Source organism: Notolepis coatsorum (genome assembly GCF_963971535.1).
Source record: "Notolepis coatsorum genome assembly, chromosome: 12".
NCBI classification, from domain to species: Eukaryota; Metazoa; Chordata; class Actinopteri; order Aulopiformes; family Paralepididae; genus Notolepis; species Notolepis coatsorum.
In genome coordinates this window covers 8,057,640-8,077,027 of record NC_140176.1, presented here as the reverse complement: position 1 = coordinate 8,077,027, position 19,388 = coordinate 8,057,640, and the positions used below count along the sequence as shown (strand labels likewise).

Genomic DNA, 19,388 nt, shown 5'->3' with positions numbered 1-19,388 from the left:
TGGATCAGTTTATAAAGACATGAGTCACTGGATCATAGTTTATAAAGACATGAGTCACTGGATCATAGTTTATAAAGACATGAATCATAGTTTATAAAGACATGAGTGACTGGATCATAGTTTATAAAGACATGAGTCACTGGATCATAGTTCATAAAGACATGAGTCACTGGATCATAGTTCATAAAGACATGAGTCACTGGATCATAGTTTATAAAGACATGAATCATAGTTTATAAAGACATGAGTCACTGGATCATAGTTTATAAAGACATGGATCACTGGATCATAGTTTATAAAGACATGGGTCACTGGATCATAGTTTATAAAGACATGAATCACTGGATCATAGTTTATAAAGACATGGATCACTGGATCATAGTTTATAAAGACATGAGTCACTGGATCATAGTTTATAAAGACATGAGTCACTGGATCATAGTTTATAAAGATATGGATCACTGGATCATAGTTTATAAAGACATGAGTCATTGGATCATAGTTTATAAAGACATGGATCACACTGGATCATAGTTTATAAAGACATGAGTCACTGGATCATAGTTTATAAAGACATGAGTCACTGGATCATAGTTTATAAAGACATGGATCACTGGATCATAGTTTATAAAGACATGAGTCACTGGATCATAGTTTATAAAGACATGAGTCACTGGATCATAGTTCATGAAAATAGTGACCACTCACCTGACAGAAAGAAGACAAGAAGTAACATATTCTCTGTCGGGGAACTCGACAGTACTCTCACAAACCTGATGCCCTTAAGATGTACACACACAACACAAAACACACTTAGCATGAATGTAGCCACTACACTCATGAATTAGACTTTCACAACTACACATTAAATATAAATGACAATTACAATGTCCAGGTGATCTTCAAATCATGCCATAATGAAACCGTCTACCAACCACATACACAGGATGTAATTAATTTAAAATAATAGCAGGTGATGAAAGATTAGGAACATGCCTTACCAAAGTGAAGGGTTGAACTGGAGATGAAATGGTGATGCATTGGTTCAGTTATTTCTCAACTTCCCCACAGAACAAGTGCTTCTCACTTTTCCTTATGCCTTATTGTTCATAGACATGTATGGGATCAGAATGCTGTCAAACTGGCTTGTTGATGAGTTCCCTGTTTCTTTGTCCTGTCCATTTATTCGTATTTATTCTAAGGCTGCCAACGTTAACGCGGTATTAACGCCCGATTCTATTAAGCCCACATTTTTTTTTAACTCACGATTAACTTTTTCAAAACTAAATATTTTTATTTTAACTTTATTTTTACTAGACTTCACTCAGATGTATTATTGATACTCTCATTGATACTATGTTTGTTTCTGACTCAAAGTGTGTGTGTGTGTGTGTTTGTGAGAGATAGAGGGGGGGGTGAGAGATGAGGAAGGGGCAAGAGAGAAAGAGAGCCGAGTGTGTGAGAGAGAGAGGGGGGGGGCGGGGGGCAAGTTCTCAGCCCTTGTGTGGGTGAACGTAACAAGTTCCTAACGTTTTTTTCCCCCTATTATTTCATGCACTTCATTCATTGTTTTAAATTATTATTTTCTTTTAAGTTATTTTGTGCATCACTCTTTTTGAATTTGATGCAAATTTGCAATGCATGAGGGTCAACGTTTTGTGTTAAATGGCTGCATAAAGCAAGCATTTGTTGACTCTCATGTTGATAAAACTATAGTATAGAGTATTAAAACTTGAAAAAGATCAGTTTAAGGTAGATAAAAAAAAAACAAAAAAAACGATGGAGTTAACTATGGACAATCATGCGATTAATCAGATTAAATATTTTAATCGATTGACAGCACAATTTTATTCGTATTCTTTTTTTTCCCCCAGGCTGTGCCCCGGACCGATGTAAAAATTGTCTGAGGGGCGCATTATAAATGCAAATATCATATATCATGAGTTACTCACCATCATAGCGAAAGTTTCCGGATTGCCATAATTTAGATTACTTTACCTTACTAATGGAAAGAGTATACAAAAACAAACACAAGAAAAAGAGAGTGAAAAAGTTAAAACCCACCTTACCAATCATGAGTATTCAAAACTAGAGCAACAAAAGAAACTATACCCAACCCCTGAACATGATGGGTAATTTGATTCAAAATAAGGTTCTTGCACTTCACCTCATAGTCCACAGGTCAAAGAAAATGTGTCCATGAAACCATTCATGCGGTAAGTCTCATCAGCCACTGACCAGAACACCACTAAACACAGGTAGCACGGCGTACAAAGAAGCATGCCGTGAAACGGGAACAATCAAGAACTTTGAATGAACCAGTCAACTCAACAAAAGCCATCGTCACGTTTATTCCAAAACAGAGAAATCAAGACAAGACATTTTCATAAAACCTTGCGTTAATTCACTTTGAGTAAATGTAATGACCCGTCGCTCCTCGAGAACCATGAATGTGTAGAGATGTAGGCTATAGACGAATGAACACTCTTTACAACCGGACAGAGGGGTGGGTTCAAACTTCTGTATGACCCTCAACTCCACAGCGACCTGCTTATTTAGTTTTCAACATGAAAAACAAAAAAAAGTTTGGTACCGAGTTGCTAAAGCAAGCGGACTGCACGCATACTTTGTGATCCTCGTTCATCTTCACAACAACGTCCGCCTCGCTCGCCCCTCTTCCTCTATTTGCTCTTCTTGAATTTGCTGGCTCCGGTCTTCTGCTTCTTCTTTGCCGATCCCTTCGTCTCTGGTTCCTAAATAAACAAAAGTTAATTCAGGAGATTAATATAACATTAGGGCGGGGCCATGTAGGGCAATATCAATAATAATTAATGTAGTGCTGTCAGGCGATTACATTTTTTTGTATCTAATTAATTACAGGATTTGTAATTAATTAATCACATTTTAATCGCATAACCATTTTAGGCCTGATATTCTATAATCATATTTCAAATGGCATGTGTGTCCGGGTGGCAGAATTCAGTACTGTATCTACAAAACCTTCTGTTTAATCATCTTCCCTTTATTCATTTGCTTAGATTTTTCAGGTCTGGTAATTTTTTGCATGGTGTTATTCACAGTCAAAGATACAAAAAAAATGTATAATTGAATTGATATTCTCATTTGGTTCATTACAATTTACTCAAGCCTAGTAAGAGACACAGTATTTCTGACACTGGGAATACATTCCTTGAGATCCATAGATGTCCCTAGAATCAGATACCAAGAACATGCAAATGACAAATTAAAACAAAAAAAAAATCTATAAATGTTTATTCTACGTTATTATGGAATGAATGAGATAAAAAAAAAATACAAAGAATTTAAATATTTTTTTTGCGTTAATTTTCATAACGCGATAATTTGCTGTGTAATTAATTAATTAAATTAACGCAATAAACTGACAGCCCTAAATTAATGATTAAGCTTTTTTATACATGAAGAGTGCCTGGAACTTCTTTGTTTTTTAAATAATTAATGATGTTTGACAGTTGGCACGATAACAAAGATAAGATGTCGAGTATATTTTTATGTTTTTTGCATGTTTTGTTGTGCTACGGTTCTTTCTAAATGCTTTCAAAATAGGCTTTGGATCTTAAAAACCACAAAGAACCTCCCGTTTTTTTGCAGACTCTGGTTAAAGCAGACATTTATATTTAAAAGCCTTTTAAAAGCTATATTTAATATGTATCTGCTATTATTATCGAATGATATGGAAAAGGTGTATGGTAATAAGATTTAAAAAGTGTATGGTAATAAGATTTATAAAGTGTATGGTAATACGATTTAAAAAGTGTATGGTAATAAGATTTAAAAAGTGTATGGTAATAAGATTTATAAAGTGTATGGTAATAAGATTTAAAAAGTGTATGGTAATAAGATTTATAAAGTGTATGGTAATAAGATTTAAAAAGTGCATGGTAATAAGATTTAAAAAGTGTATGGTAATAAGATTTATAAAGTGTATGGTAATAAGATTTAAAAAGTGTATGGTAATAAGATTTATAAAGTGTATGGTAATAAGATTTAAACAGTGTATGGTAATAAGATTTAAAAAGTGTATGGTAATAAGATTTAAAAAGTGTATGGTAATAAGATTTAAACAGTGTATGGTAATAAGATTTATAAAGTGTATGGTAATAAGATTTAAAAAGTGTATGGTAATAAGATTTAAAAAGTGTATGGTAATCAGATTTAAAACGTGTATGGTAATAAGATTTAAAAAGTGTATGGTAATAAGATTTAAAAAGTGTATGGTAATAAGATTTAAAAAGTGTATGGTAATAAGATTTAAAAAGTGTATGGTAATAAGATTTAAAAAGTGTATGGTAATAAGATTTATAAAGTGTATGGTAATCAGATTTAAAAAGTGTATGGTAATAAGATTTAAAAAGTGTATGGTAATAAGATTTTTGGCGGCCAATCAGGGCTCTAACATGACATTTTTGTCCCTAAAAGGAGTAGAGGAGGGAAATTCAGGAGCAATACACAGAAGGTTAACCCTTTCACTGCCACACAACAGCGGCGACCGTCGGTAGTGTGATAGTAAAGGGTTAACCTTCTGTAGTGTGGCAGTGAACGGGTCGACATGGCCGCCCGAGCGGAGTTCTCCTACCTTGCGTTTGGAGGAGAGCGAGCCGGTGACGGAGAAGAAGGAGTCCAGGCGTCCCTGAGTGCTGCCCTGTCTGCTCTTCAGGATCTTCTTAAGGCCGTTACGCATCCTGTCTTCACTGGAAACGGACAGGAGAAACACACACTCATTCACTAGGGATGTCCGATATTATCGGCCGATATTGGCATTAAAATGTGATATCGGAAAATATCGGTATCGGTTTAAAAAAAATATATATCTTTTTTTTTACATTTATTTAACCTTTACTTACCCAGGCAAGCAAGTAAGAACTAATTCTTATTTTATTTATTGTCAAAAGTATGCATAATATAATCTCAGTTATATTAGTATCATAGGTTTTTTTTTATTTTTTACTTTTATTTTTCTGTCACATATTTTTATTTTGTATTTTCGTGGATTATATGTATGTTTGTTGTCGCTCTTTGTGGGGGGGGGGGTGGGGTGGGGTTAGGGGATAGGAAATGGAAATGGGGGGAAAAGAAAAAAATGGAAGATGTATAATATGCATAATTTTGAAAACTCTTCCAATAAAGAAAGTTATTAAAAAAAAAAAGTATGCATAATGTTGTGTTAATTCCACGACACAAGAGATATGTAATGTTAATTACATGAAATTATTCCGTTTTTGGGGGGGCGAAACTTTGCATATATTATATCGGTATCGGAAATTAAGAGTTGGACAATATCGGTATATCGGATATCGGTAAAAAAGCCAATATCGAACATCCCTACTAGGGACGCACCGATAACCACTTCTTCAGTGCCGGCACGGATTCCAATTTTTGAGGCTTTTGAGGTTAATGCAAGTGGAAATGATCAGCATTTGTAAGCAATACTGGTGGAGGAGGTCAGTGTGGGTCAATTCAGATCTCTGAAAAAGGCTTATTTCACACAAATGCTAATAATTTCTTAACCTTCATCGTCTCAAAAAACCGAAATGTTTGTGAGAAATTAGATAATGCGATCTTAACACTTTAGTTGCCGAAAGACGAGTTTAGGCGTCCTTCCCCGCCATGCTCAAGTTGCCGAAGACGCCGTAACTCGTCTTTGATATCAATATTTCAAAAATCTGTGATCGGAATCATATTTTCCATCCGCTGCCCTGAGACCCACCGAAAAGCCCCACTGAACTCTCTAGCGGTTCAAGAGCGCCATCTGGTGGCCGATCGGCGCAATCGCCAAACAGGAAGTCATGTGGATGAAGTGCTGATCACCCATATTACTTCCGGGCACTCGCTATAGCTCCCGGGACTCACGCTCGATACAATACATAGCGATCCGTTGCCAATAACTCGATAAACAACATGATTTGGACGTATATACTATTATACAACCTGGAAATGGACCGGGTATTTCAACATCCCATAATCAAAAACTGTCTACTCCACGCTGATCGCCCAACGGCCCGAGGAGACTGGGGTGAGTTTTAGCGTGTAGTATTACCGTCTTCGATACTAACTGCTATGATGAACATTTGACCCACATTAGATGAATGGTATAACGCTGCCCACGGAATTATAAACGCCCCCTCGCCCATCCGGTCAACATCAGATGACGTGTAGTAACTTCCAGAACCACGTCCAGTTGAAATTTATTATCTGGCACAGATCGCTATCAAACTGTATTTCATCATCAATATAATGCATTTGGGGCTATAGATCACGTTCTGGAGAAAGCTGCAGAAAGAGATGAAAACATACTTATACTTTAGACCATATTTTAGTATGAATATGTGAATGAAAAAGTTTAACGTTGCTACACAATGAACAATACATATAGGACTTTGAATGGGCCCTAATAATGGCAATCTAGCAATAGAATTTAAAAAGTTATAGCCCTGCAAAGAAGGGGAACTTCTCCATAGACAAATAGAGCTGGCAACAGATGGTATATCATGAATTTAACCTCCGGCAGCCAATTAAAGGAACACGCCAACATTTGGGGAAATTAGCTTACCGTCTTCTCCAGAGAGAGACAAGGAGATAGATACCAGTTTCCTCTCTGTGCGCTCAGTAGAAAGCTATCTGGCTGCACGTTAGCCTAGCTTAGCACAATGAATGGTAACAGACAGTGACGGGTAGCCTAGGCATTGTCAAACGAACACCTCTCCCGAAGGCTAACCGGCCATGTCCGCTTCCATTCATTGTGCTAAGCTATAGGCTAACATGCAGCCAGATAGCTTTCTACTGAACGCACAGAGAGGAAACTGGTATCTATCGTCTTGTTGGCGTGTTCCTTTAAAATGCGTGAGAGCATTTTGTCAAGTGTTCCGACTATGGTTTTCCAGCCCCCCCGGCCCGGCCCCATCATCATCATCAGTACCTGAACTGTTTCTCGTTACACATGAAGTGGATCAGGCCGGGCTCGTCGGGCTCGGTCCACTTCAGGTCCACGGTGGAGCAGTCCACCACCTCCGGCTCCAGGAACAACCCTCTGGCCTCCTTGAACAACCAGTCCTCTGGGGCCGGATGCTTCTACACGCGGGGGGGGGGGGGGCAGGGACAAGACACACGGACACTTTAGGGGAAGGGCCAGGATCCAGTGTTAACCCTTTCACTGCCACACTACAGAAGGTTAACCCTTTACTAACACACTACCGACGGTTACCCGAGTCAGCAGGAAGGGCACAACTCTATCAGCTGAGTAACTACTAACAATGTTCATCAAAGTGGTCAGCCTTGAGTGCTACAGGGTTGAGTGTAAGTCAGTACATTAGGAAGAGTGCATGATGACAATAATTTTTTTTTAATTTTTTATTATTTGTTATCATTTTAGATATTGATTGAAGAAGTGTGTCTTTAGTCGACGGTGAAAGATTGGTGGGGTTTCGGCTGTCCTAACTGTGGTGGGAAGTTCGTTCCACCATTGTGGGGCAAGGACCGAGAATAGGCGGCTTCTCTTTGATGACCCTCCCGGAGCTCGGATAGGAGTAGGTCTGAGGCGGCCGGAGGATGTAGAGCGGAGGGGTCTTGAGGGCAGTGTTGGGAAAGTTCACTTTCTACATGAACTAGTTCAGTTCACAGTTCAACATTTTTAAAATGAACTAGTTCAGTTCATAATTCACAATTCAAAATGTTGAACTAAAGTTCTTTTTAGTTCTTTTTTTATTTTTATTATAGATTTTTCACGTACAGTTACTTACATTACAAAAACACACATTGGGACAGGGGGGGGGGGGGGGGTCCTCCAGTTCATCTCTATGCCATCATCCACACCATAAGCAAGCAAAAACAAAACAAAAAGAAAAACAAGCAAAAAGGAAAGCAGACCAAGACAGGCACTGTACAGTATTGCACTTGCCTCGAGCCCATTCACATGTAGACATACATATATTTATTTTTTCCTATCCTAGGTCTGTCCATACAATGGGGCACTGGGCCTTTAGAAGGATCCGATACATTTCAGCAGGAAAATAGTCTAATAGTGGGGCCCACACCTCCTGAAAGGAAGCGTTGTTGACTCTATGCATTGCACAGTGTCTTTCATGGGGTAGCAGCACACCGAAGATCTCTCTATACCACATTTGTAAACATGGAGGCTTATCCTTAATCCAGTTTATCAGAATGCATTTCCGGGCTGAAAGTAGAAGTTTATCAAATAGTTTGAACTGTAAACTATTTTAAATGCATACGCCGACGTCTAGAGGTAGAGTCTGACTCTGACTGAGCGAGTGCTGCTGCAGCTCTCTGCTTCTGCACGCAGATTCTGCTGGTCCACTGCTTGTTGTGAGGAGGAGTCTGATGACGTAGCAGGGGGCGACAGGCGCGTTGCCAGATCGGGTGGTTTTACGCATCATTTTTAAGCCTGTTTACAGTGTTTTAACTGAGTTTTCGGCTGAAATGCATTATGAAATATGGCACATCTTTGAACGCCGTTATAATAGAGTGCTGAGAATGAACGCACTTTTGAACTCCGTTACACAGGGCTGAGAATGAACGCGTTCTCAATTACGTTCATTTAGCGGATAGACAGTACGTTCAGTTCAAGTTCGCCCCCAAAATACGAACGCGTTCATGAACGATCGTTCATTGAACGCGTTCAGGTACATCACTGCTTGAGGGTGTGTAGTTAGACAGGCGCGTTACACAGGCGCCAATCTATATTAACGTGCCCTTACCTCCGGTCTCTCAGGGCATCTGACCAAACGCTGCTACTAAAATCTATTCCCCCCCAAAGTATGCATTGCATGTCAGAGGGATCAGGAGGGTAAACACAGGCCGCCCACTTGCTTTTCAAGTTATGGCAGGTGGTTGGGGTGAAAAGATTTAATGTGATGACTTTCTTTGACCCATTTAGGTTTCAAATCATCACAATCGCCATGTGAATATTGACAGCCCTGATTGAAGTTAAAAAAAAAAAAAAAAAAAAAAAGTAACACAAAGAGCAGGTGTGAACTTAGTGTGAACTTACCTTGGGGTCGATATTTTCCAGGATCTCCTCTATGGAACCATGCAGTTTGATCAGGTCAATGGCTCTCTTGGGGCCAATCCCCTTGATAGAACCGCAGTAGTCACAACCCAACAGGATACACAGGTCTACGAACTGACCCAGCCAGGGAGGGAGGGAGGGAGAGAAGGAGGGAGGGAGGGAAAGAGGGAGATGGGAACCAGGTGGGAGAGAGAGAGAGAGAGAGAGAGAGAGACACTATTTGCAAGAGAAGCTAAAGCAGAAGCCAATACATTTTGACATCTATTTTTGTGTCCGATTCTCGCATTCACTGAACTGGTTTTGTACAAAATACCATGTCTGTGAGCATCCACTAGGGGCAGCACCTAACCTGAGTTAATGGGTGAGTTACTGACATTGCCAGTCTATGACATAGATATATATAGAACACTAGATAGCTTGCCCGCGCTGCCGGCCAATGGAGAGCGACGTCACTGAACCGCCGCCATCTTGCCCAGGTCAGCCTTGAGTGAGAGTGAGTGAGCTGCACAGACAAAGATACTCATAACTCGCTGAAATATTGACGGATTTACAAACGGTTTGGTTTATTAGAAGCATTATTAACGTGGCTATGATTCAAGCGGTTTGTAAAAAAAAAAAAAATCTTTAATTTTTTTTATAAGTATGCAGTATCATAACTACATCTTTGATGTTTATAGCAAACCAACCCGTTTGTAAATCCGTCAATATTTCAGCAAGTTATGAGTATTTTTGTCTGTGCAGCTCACTCACTCTCACTCAAGGCTGACCTGGGCAAGATGGCGGCGGTTCAGTGACGCTGGTGACTCCGCCTTAAGCTATCTAGTGTTCTATATATATCTATGGTCTATGAGATGCTTTGAATCTAAAATGTGTGATTCTCATTCACTGGGGGCTGCACAGCAGCAGAGCCACACTGTGAGGAAGTACGGCAACAACCTCTTTGCAAGAGGAAACAATAGCAGGTTATGAATATTCTCAGGACTGCTCTACTTTTTCAGGTAATTACACCAAGCTATCAAAATCGACATCTTGATCTACACGAAAGCCCTACAGATAAAAAGCGTGTAAGAAAAATATAAATAAAAGCACATGACATCAAATTCCAACTCGTCTTTGTAGATGTCGTCCTGGTTGGCTACCTGTTCGTTGGTCAGACCAATGTCCTGCAGAATACGACTGAAGTGGAACTCCTGGATGGGAAGTTTCCTAGAAGAGAGGAAAGTTAAATGTAAGACTTTTTAAGACCACTTTGAATAGAATGGAACACCTATTGCATGGCCATACTGGTATGAAGGAAAACTACTATGAAATAAGTCCCAGAATTACCGTACTTACAAATATGACTTCCCATAAAATTACAAAAGGTAACGATTTTAAGATGCATGTTCGCAACATTTTTCTGGTGGTATCGGCGAGGTGCAAGAAACCGCGTATTCGTACTTTGCCTCGCTGGAGGTGAGGTGTCGGAGTAAGACATTGGTCCCAAAGGTCAAGCTGTCCATATCTTCTGTCGCCGTGGCAAAGACCTTCCCCGCCTTAACCAGGGCGGCACAGCTGGCCTCTGCCTCACTGGGAGCCTATAGCACACACAACAAGAGACGCAGTCGTTTTAATAGAATAGAACGTTTATATTATATTATACAACGGCATGCAAATTTCTCGATTCTGATTGGCCATTCACACGTCTTTATTGGCAACAATCCACGGTCCTGGGCTCAGGACCCGCCCACAACCAAATCACATAACCCTCCCCGGCTCACTCCGGGAGAAAACAAGATCGCGGACAACAAATGGTTATGTTGAAAGCACCATAACGACTAAATATGAAGCGATTCTGTCAAGGGGAATGTGTTAGTCCTTTAAACAATGTTGGATGATGTAATTGATGGGTCTTGACTCAATCTAGAACAAAAGAAAAATCGCGGATTGATTGATAGATTAATTGATTGATTTAAATTTCTTCCTTCCTACTTTCTACCGACTGCAGCGTTCTCTCTCACTGTCCGACGCTGGCGTACCCACAAACACACACACACACATACACACACACACACACACACACACACACACACACACACACACACACACACGCACACACACACACACACACTCCTGTCTGCAACAGCGGGGGAGTCAGACTGAGAGAGAAGCAGCGCTGTTTTAAGTGAGCATGGTCTATTGAATTGATTGATTGGTTGATTGCTAATTTTATTACTGTACCCCTGGTTTCCAACTGGTTAAGTTTAGGCTAAAAGAAATAAATAAAAAAATAGGGCGAAGAAAACATTTTTTTCCTATAGGGCAAAGAAAACGTTTTAATACATTTTCAATCAATCATTCCAATAATACACAGTTGGATGTGTTAGTTGGTTGGATGCACTTCAAGCTGCTTCCACATGAGGCAACTTCTCTCAATCATTCCAATAATACACAGTTGGATGTGTTAGTTTGGTTGGATGCACTTCAAGCTGCTTCCACATGGAGTTGTGGGAACTACTTTTTCTGGCGGATGGTTTTTTCAATAAATCTTCGATTAATGTGTGTTTATTGTATAGAAATAAGGTTGGATGAATCTGGCAGTTGTATAAAAGCTTTACACCACGTGCAGTCGTGATTTGTGACCAATAAACCATGCCTAGGGGGGTCTAACGACCCTCGGCTGCGCCTCGGGCCTAACAACCACCCCTAGGCATGGTTTATTGGTCACAAACCACTCCTGCGTGTGATGTAATGCTTAAATAATACACTTTATTTGTATAGCACCTTTCGTACAGGGGATTGCAGTTCAAAGTGCTTTACATCAGTAAGAAATAAGACATACAATCTGTGTAAAACAAGGAGCAAGAGCAAAGCATAAAGTGGGATAAAATAATATATGAATCAACATCATATCAGAACCTCACGTTCCAATAGGCTTCTGACATTTCTGTAATCCGTTACAAAACACGATAAAGGTCATAGATAAAAATAATACAAGTTAAATAATAGCACGGGTAAAATGATAGTATTGAGAAATGTAATTACGTCTCTCACCCTTTGTCACTTCAGAACGTGCCACATTGGCGTCTTTAATTTCTCCTGATGAGAAATAAGACAACAATACCCTCCATACCGGCGCTGACTAGCACCCACACCGATCTAACCTCCCTCTCATGGGAAACCAGTCTTTGGTCTCCTCTAGGGCTGTCCCCGACTAAGGATTTGGATGGTCGACTATGATTGGCCAACATTTGCCGTTAGTCGACTATTGGTCGACCAAAAACAAATATATATATATATATAATATTTTAAAATATATATTTTTATATATATATATATATATATATAAAAATATATATTTAAAAATATTATATATATATATATTTATTTTTTTATATATATCTATATATATTTTTTTTATCATTCCATTTGGGCTGTGGGGGGTGCTTAACGTCTGAAGGAGTCGACTGAAGGCTTCTTGTCCTCTGCAAAAACATGCAATTGGTCCACTGATGGATACATCTTGATATTTGTCTAGTCTAGTGTGTTCATTAGATGGGTGAAATCCTCTTTCAGTGCCTCTGTGCCTGTTTTCGTAGGCAGTTAGCCTCTGGTATGCGTGCCATTAGCGTTAACCACGCTTCTAGGCCTCTTTTCTTTTGGAAAGAACGATAAAAAATATATATATATATTATTATAATTTTTATTTTTTTATTCTTTTACGATTTTTTTTGGCGTTTTATCGCTTTATTACTACTGGGCAGTCCAGTAGGGAGAGACAGAGGAGAAATGGGAGACAGAGTGGGGGGAAGACATTCGGGAAATAACGACGGATTCGGGAATCGAACCCGGGTCGCCCGTGTCGCGGCTGAGCGCGCTATGTGGTTCGCCACTGGGGCGCCCCTTTATTTATTTTTTTATATATTCGACTAAGAGGTTGGCCAGTCGATTACGGCTCCTTTCGACCGATTAGTCGACTAATAGGGGTCAGCCCTAGTCTCCTCTCAGTTTTACCTCAGTTTTGCCCAGGATACCCCCAAATTGACAGCCCTGGCAGCGAAGGTTTTGACAAGATCAGGATTTTAAGCCTGATATTGATGCACTTGTGAAGAAGGCTTAAAAGGTGCCAAATTTCAGGAGCCAATTCATCGGTGAGTTGACCTACTTCATGTAAGATAATGCTTCAGACACCTTTGCGTCCTGAAGAATACAATTCTTAGTAGGGATGTCCGATATTATCGGCCGATATCGGCATTAAAATGTGATATCGGAAAATATCGGTATCGGTTTTCAAAAAAATAAAATAATAATTTAATAATTTTTTTTACATTTCTATAACCTTTATTTACCCAGGCAAGCAAGTAAGAACACATTCTGATTTTATTTATTGTCAAAAGTATGCATAATGTTGTGTTAATTCCACAACAAGAGATATGTAATGTTACCGTAATTACCTGAAATTATTCCATTTTTGGGGGGGGGGGTGGAACCCTGCATATATCAGTATGGGTTGATATCGGTATCGGAAATTAAGAGTTGGACAATATCGGTATAGGTAAAAAAGCCAATATCGAGCATCCCTAGTTCTTAGTGTTGAAATATTTGACACTTAAAAGGAACACGGCAACATTAGCTTACCGTCTTCTCCAGAGAGAGACAAGAAGATAGAGACCAGTTTCCCCTCTGTAGTGTGCGTCCAGTAGGAAGCTATCTGTGGCTGCATGTTAGCCTAGCTTAGCACAATGAATGGAAGCGGACATGGCCGGTTAGCCTTCGGGAGAGGTGTTAGTTGGACAATGCCTAGGCTAACGGGCCATGTCCGCTTCCATTCATTGTGCTAAAAATTCATTGTGCATTGATTAAAAAAACTAAAACATACATTGGAGCATTTAAACAACACAAAACAAGCACACAGACCAGCATAGATGACATGATGAACTATGACTGGGGGACACCCAACACCCAACACCTCCGTTTTTCTAATAGATACTTTCTAGCTTCAGTTCCAGGGACACAGTTATCCAGAAAGAAATTGGTTTATTCCGTTATAATAAGCAATAAACATTAGGGCTGTCCCCGACTAAGGATTTGTATAGTCGACTTTGATTGGCCAAAATTGGCAGATAGTCTACTGGTAATAACAAAAAATAATAATAATTAAAAAAGAAATAGAATTATATATAGATTTTTTTATTCTTTAAAAAAAATATGTATTCCATTTGGGCTGTGGGGGGTGCTTAATGTCTGAAGGAGTCGACTGAAGGCTCCTCTGCAAAAGCATGCAATTGGTCCACTGATGGATACATCTTGATATTTGTCTAGTGTGTTCATTAGACGGGTGAAATCCTCTTTCAGTGCCTCTGTGCCCGTTTTCTTAGGCAGTTAGCCTCTCTGGTATGCGTGCCATTAGCGTTTGCCACGCTTCTAGGCTTCTTTGCTTTTAGAACGAATGAAAAAATAAATATATATATATATATATATATATATATATTATTATTTATTATAATTTTTTTGTGTGCATTCGACTAAGAGGTTGGCAGTCGACTATGGCTCCGTTCGAACGATTAGTCGACTATTTGACTAACGGGGGTCAGCCCTAATAAACATACTATAGATATATATTCAAATCTCTCTGCCAAAACTGCATAGTGAACCTTCCGGGTGCTGAAGGGTGTGAACAACACAATAATCAAAAGGGAATCTCTTCAGAGATCCTCATCACCCAGTGTCATGTTCTCACCTCTATGTACGGCACCCCCATCAAGGCGAGCAGCTTCTTGCACTCGTCGTTGTGGTGCTTGGTGACTTTGACCAGGCGCTTGGTGAACTTGTCAATGTTCTCCTGCTCCCCTAGTGGTGGACAGGAGAGTTGCACACATGCATGATTCACCAAAACATCAGAAGAGAATAATCTTTTTTTTTACCAATCTATGTTTGTATTCTCTGACCTTCTAGATGGTTTCACAGGAATTCTGTTGCTAGGGAACAGTTTGGACCCATGTTTATTTCCCATCAGTTATTGATATTAGCAAACATTGCAAGAGGAAGTAGACTGGGGTCCATTCAGAATGTTTTTGTTGTCAAGTTTGAAGGCGTCTATACATAATAATAATAATAATAATAATAATAATAATAATAATAATAATAATAATAATAATAATAATAATAATAATAATAATAATAATAATAATAATTAATAATAAATAATAAATAATAAATAATAAATAATAAATAATAAATAAATAATAAATAATAATAATAATAATAATAACAACAACAATCTCTTATACTACAAAAAGGTGTGCATCGCTACAAAGCACACCCAGCACAGAGGTGGGTCTCCGGGGCTTCAGACGGTACCTGCTTCCTGGGCCACAGCCAGCTGCCTCTCCGCATCGGCTCTCCTCTCCCCTCTCTTCTCCAGCTAGAGGAGGAACAAATGAGACATTAAATCTCAATTACAAACAAACCCGATGAAGCGTCTTTGCAAATGTATTCAAATAATAAATAAAACTCTGGGCGGCTGATATGGCGCAGTGGGCAAGGCGCTCGCCTCCAACGCAGGAGACGCTGGGTTCGAAACCCAGCTCTCGCCGTTGCTACCGGCTGGCCGGTCATGCATACTACTAACACAATAGACCTATCTCAAACCCTGCCCCTTTTCTTGATCCTCCAATCACAGCTGTCGCTTACCTCGGACTTCCTCGACTTTGTTTGTACGAGGAAGTCCGAGGTAAGCGACAGCTGTGATTGGAGGATCAAGAAAAGAGGGCAGGGTTTTGAGACAGGTCCATTGGCAAGTGTTCAGATTTGACGTTGTGGACAGCGACTCCGCTACAGGTCGGTTTGGTGACGCCGGTGCGACGGAAGCAGGAAGTGACGGGGGAAGCTCCTCGCCACTGAGAGTTTGAGCTTCTGCGGTGAAAAGATGCGACAGGCTGCCTCCTCGTGTACCGGAGGGGACACGTGATGCAAGGCTTCTGTCCTCACTACAGCCGACCAGTGGGAGGCATAGTCTAGCAACGTTCGAGACAGGGGAGGGAAGAATTGGATAATACGAAATCTGGATGGGAGAAAAAAAATTGAAAATTGGGAGAAAAAAGTGGATAAAAAAAAATATCTCTGGTATCACTGAATTAATTCAGGCCATTGAACGTTTTTTTTTTTTTTTGCAGTGTGCGGCTCTCTCCTAGGGATGTGTGTCAGGACAGCCGAAACCAGCCTACTTTTCTGCCGTCGACTAAAAACACACGTCTTCAATGAATATTTGAGAACGATTTTAATACCGAATATGCCTTTTACTATTATACCCTTTGTTCCAGATGCAAGTAATCTACTGTGACTAATATTACTACCTACTATGCTAATGTCTATTCTACTATGCAATCAATAAACTCTGCAGCACTGAAGTTCAACACTAACCTTCGTATGCCTTTTACTATTATGCACTTTGTTAGTTTTTTTTTTTTTTTTTTTTTTATATATATATATATATATATATATATATATATATATATATATCTTTTTCCCCCTCCTTTTTCCGATTTTTCTCCCATCCCACTGTTAGTCGTTACGCCAATTCCCAACCCCCTTCCTGGTTGTCGCGCACCCCCCCCTACTGTTGGTCCGAGAGGCCGGAGACTGTCACATGCTTTCCGCCGACGCATGTGCAGCCAGCCGGCAGCCAGCCTGGCAGCGCAGATTCTCACCGGGAGAGTGTAACGTGTGGAAGGTCGCACTACCTCTCTCCAGATCCTACCCTTGCTGAGCAGGCGCCCCGACCGAACTGTAGGGGTCGCTGTCCACAACGCCCAGGACCCACCCACGGCTCCCCTCCCCCTAACTCAGCCAAACGAGTTAGTATAGCGATCAGCCCGAGCCAAGGCAATGCCGACTCTCCGGGAGTCGAGACCGCTTGTTACAGTTTCAAGTAATCTACTGTGACTGTACTACATACTATGCCAATGTCTATTCTACTAAGCACTCAAGATTGTAGCACTGAAGTTCAACACTGTTTGACGAACAATGTTCCTGACCCTTAGCTGCCAGAGTTACAGTACCCTTGCTGCTGACTCGTTGTATATAACTTGTAAGTAGCTTTGGATAAAAGAGTCGGCTACATGACTAAATGTAAATTCAAACGGTCCATTTCCTTTAACTTTTTTTTTGGTATACAGGTGCAAGGAACAGGAAGTTCAAAATATTGTGAAAACATAAATCAATTAAAATCTAGACAAAAAAAATCTATTTCGATAGGTTAGGTACAGAAGGGAAGAAGAGCTTTAATTGCATATTAATAATTAAAAAAATACATGATACTGTATTGTACGTTATATCATATTACATTATATAATCATATTATAATTAATTTGTATATTATATTAAACTATATTTACACTATATACTATTATATTATGGTACTATATTATATATATATCATGTACTATATATCTCATATCACATTATATATGTGTTGTATACACTATTATGTACTATATACTATTATATACACTGTAATATGTACTATATGTGTGTACTGTAATGTGTACTATATGCATGTACGATGTATGTATGTAAATGAAAAAACTAAAAAAAACTAAACATAAGTCTTCAGGGGTAGGGCCCGACAAGCCTAGTGCTTCTCCCTAGCCCTTTTCGGACAATCGGACAATGCTGCAATAGCAGCTGTAAAACGTTGGCGATTTATGGAATGACCGTTGTTACGTGTCCAAAACCCGAAATAAAAAACAACTGAACTGAACTCAAGGACCAGGAGGTCCTGGCTCCACGGTGGTCAGGCTCAGCACTGCCAGATGAACAACACCACTGAACCCTCTTGCTGACTTGTTGTACACAATTTGTAAACCGTTTTGGATAAACCGACATCTAAGAAAGGAGATCCCCCCCCTTGAATGGCCCTTCTAAGGTTTCTCTCCTCCACACTGCCTGTGGTGCATTTTTTCCTATTGTTAGGTTTTAGTGAGTTTTTCCTTACCTTCGCGTGGGGTATGTCTGGGAGTGTTTGCATTCTTTGCATTTTTTTCTTGTTTTGTTCTTGACTTATTGTGATGTTTCTTCTTGACCAGTTTAAAGAAGACGTGTGCGGCCCATGGGGACATTAACGTGTGTTGTCGGGCCTTACAAATACATTTGATTTGAACTGTCAGCTAAATGTGAATGTAAATGTAGGAAAGATTTTTTTTTTTTTACCAAGTTAAAGGTGCTATAGGTGCCACCTGCAGAAGTTCTCCGATGACTCCTCATCGTCAGCTACATTGTGGATGACGATGAGGCTGAGTACAGGGCTCTGGTGGAGAGCTTCGTAGGGTGGTCGGACAGTAACCAGCTCCAACTCAACGTCAGCAAGACAAAGGAGCTGGTGGTGGACTATCGGAGAGGCAGGAAGGGTCCCCCTTCTCCATAAGGAGGTAGAGATGGTGGAGTCCTACAAGTTCCTCTGAGTTCACCTGAACAATAAAACTGGACTGGTCGTGGTCGGACAACACTGAGGCCCTCTACAGGAAGGGACAGAGTAGGCCGTTCTTCCTGAGGAGACTCAGGTCGTTCGACGTGTGCAACCGACTGCTGCTATCTTTCTACCAGTCGGTTGTAGCCAGCGTCCTCTTTTTTGCTGTGGTGTGCTGGGGGGGTGGGGGGGGGGGGGGGGGGGGGGGGGGGGGGCAACATCAACTCGAGGGACTCCAGCAAGCTGAACAAGCTGGTGAAGAAGGCTAGCTCAGTAGTGGGTGTTGAGCTGGATAACCTAGAGGTGGTGGCCTGAGAGGAGGATGAGGAAAAAGCTAGAAGCCATCCTGGAGAACCCCTCTCACCCCCTCTACGAGGAGCTAGCCAGAATGAAGAGCACGTTCAGCCAAAGACTCATCCCCCCCCGACACACCACAAACCGCCTGGGCGGTCCTTTATACCGGCAGCCATCAGGCTCTACAACACAAAGGGCTCGGACGGCCGGCTCTGCTGCCAGAACTATCACTGTCACAACTCGGGACTTGAGAACTAGAGAGACTCACATCACCGTACTGACTATCTTGTATTTTGCACTAGAGACTAATATCACTGGACTCTTATCGCTGGACTATCTTGTGTTTTGTACTTTTTTATATTATATTGTATTTGTATTTATATTTTAGAGTGTATCTATAGTGTATATAGATACTGGACTGTATAAGACTGCGAAGCTATGTATCCCCCACCCTGTATCCCCCCCCCCCCCCCGCCCATGCTGCTTTGACACCCAAATTAATAAAGGATCATCTTATCTTATCTTAGATCACATTTGTATGTAGAGTAATCATTTAAAAAATAAAATACATTCACAGAGCTTTTTTTT

General features: G+C 40.3%; 1 protein-coding gene across 1 annotated transcript in view; it reads right to left on the bottom strand.

Annotated features, from left to right (window-relative positions):
- Nucleotides 1-2,335: 2,335 nt before the first annotated feature.
- fen1 (flap structure-specific endonuclease 1) overlaps nt 2,336-19,388 on the bottom strand; it is a 28,882-nt gene continuing 11,829 nt past the window's right edge. The window contains exons 5-12 of the mRNA XM_084326413.1: nt 15,401-15,464; nt 14,781-14,890; nt 10,502-10,638; nt 10,201-10,267; nt 9,044-9,175; nt 6,956-7,107; nt 4,616-4,730; nt 2,336-2,753 (exon numbers count right to left, since the gene is read on the bottom strand). Coding sequence (XP_084182539.1) covers nt 2,682-2,753; nt 4,616-4,730; nt 6,956-7,107; nt 9,044-9,175; nt 10,201-10,267; nt 10,502-10,638; nt 14,781-14,890; nt 15,401-15,464 — 849 coding nt within the window. The 3' untranslated portion in view covers nt 2,336-2,681. The remainder of the gene's footprint in view (nt 2,754-4,615; nt 4,731-6,955; nt 7,108-9,043; nt 9,176-10,200; nt 10,268-10,501; nt 10,639-14,780; nt 14,891-15,400; nt 15,465-19,388) is intronic.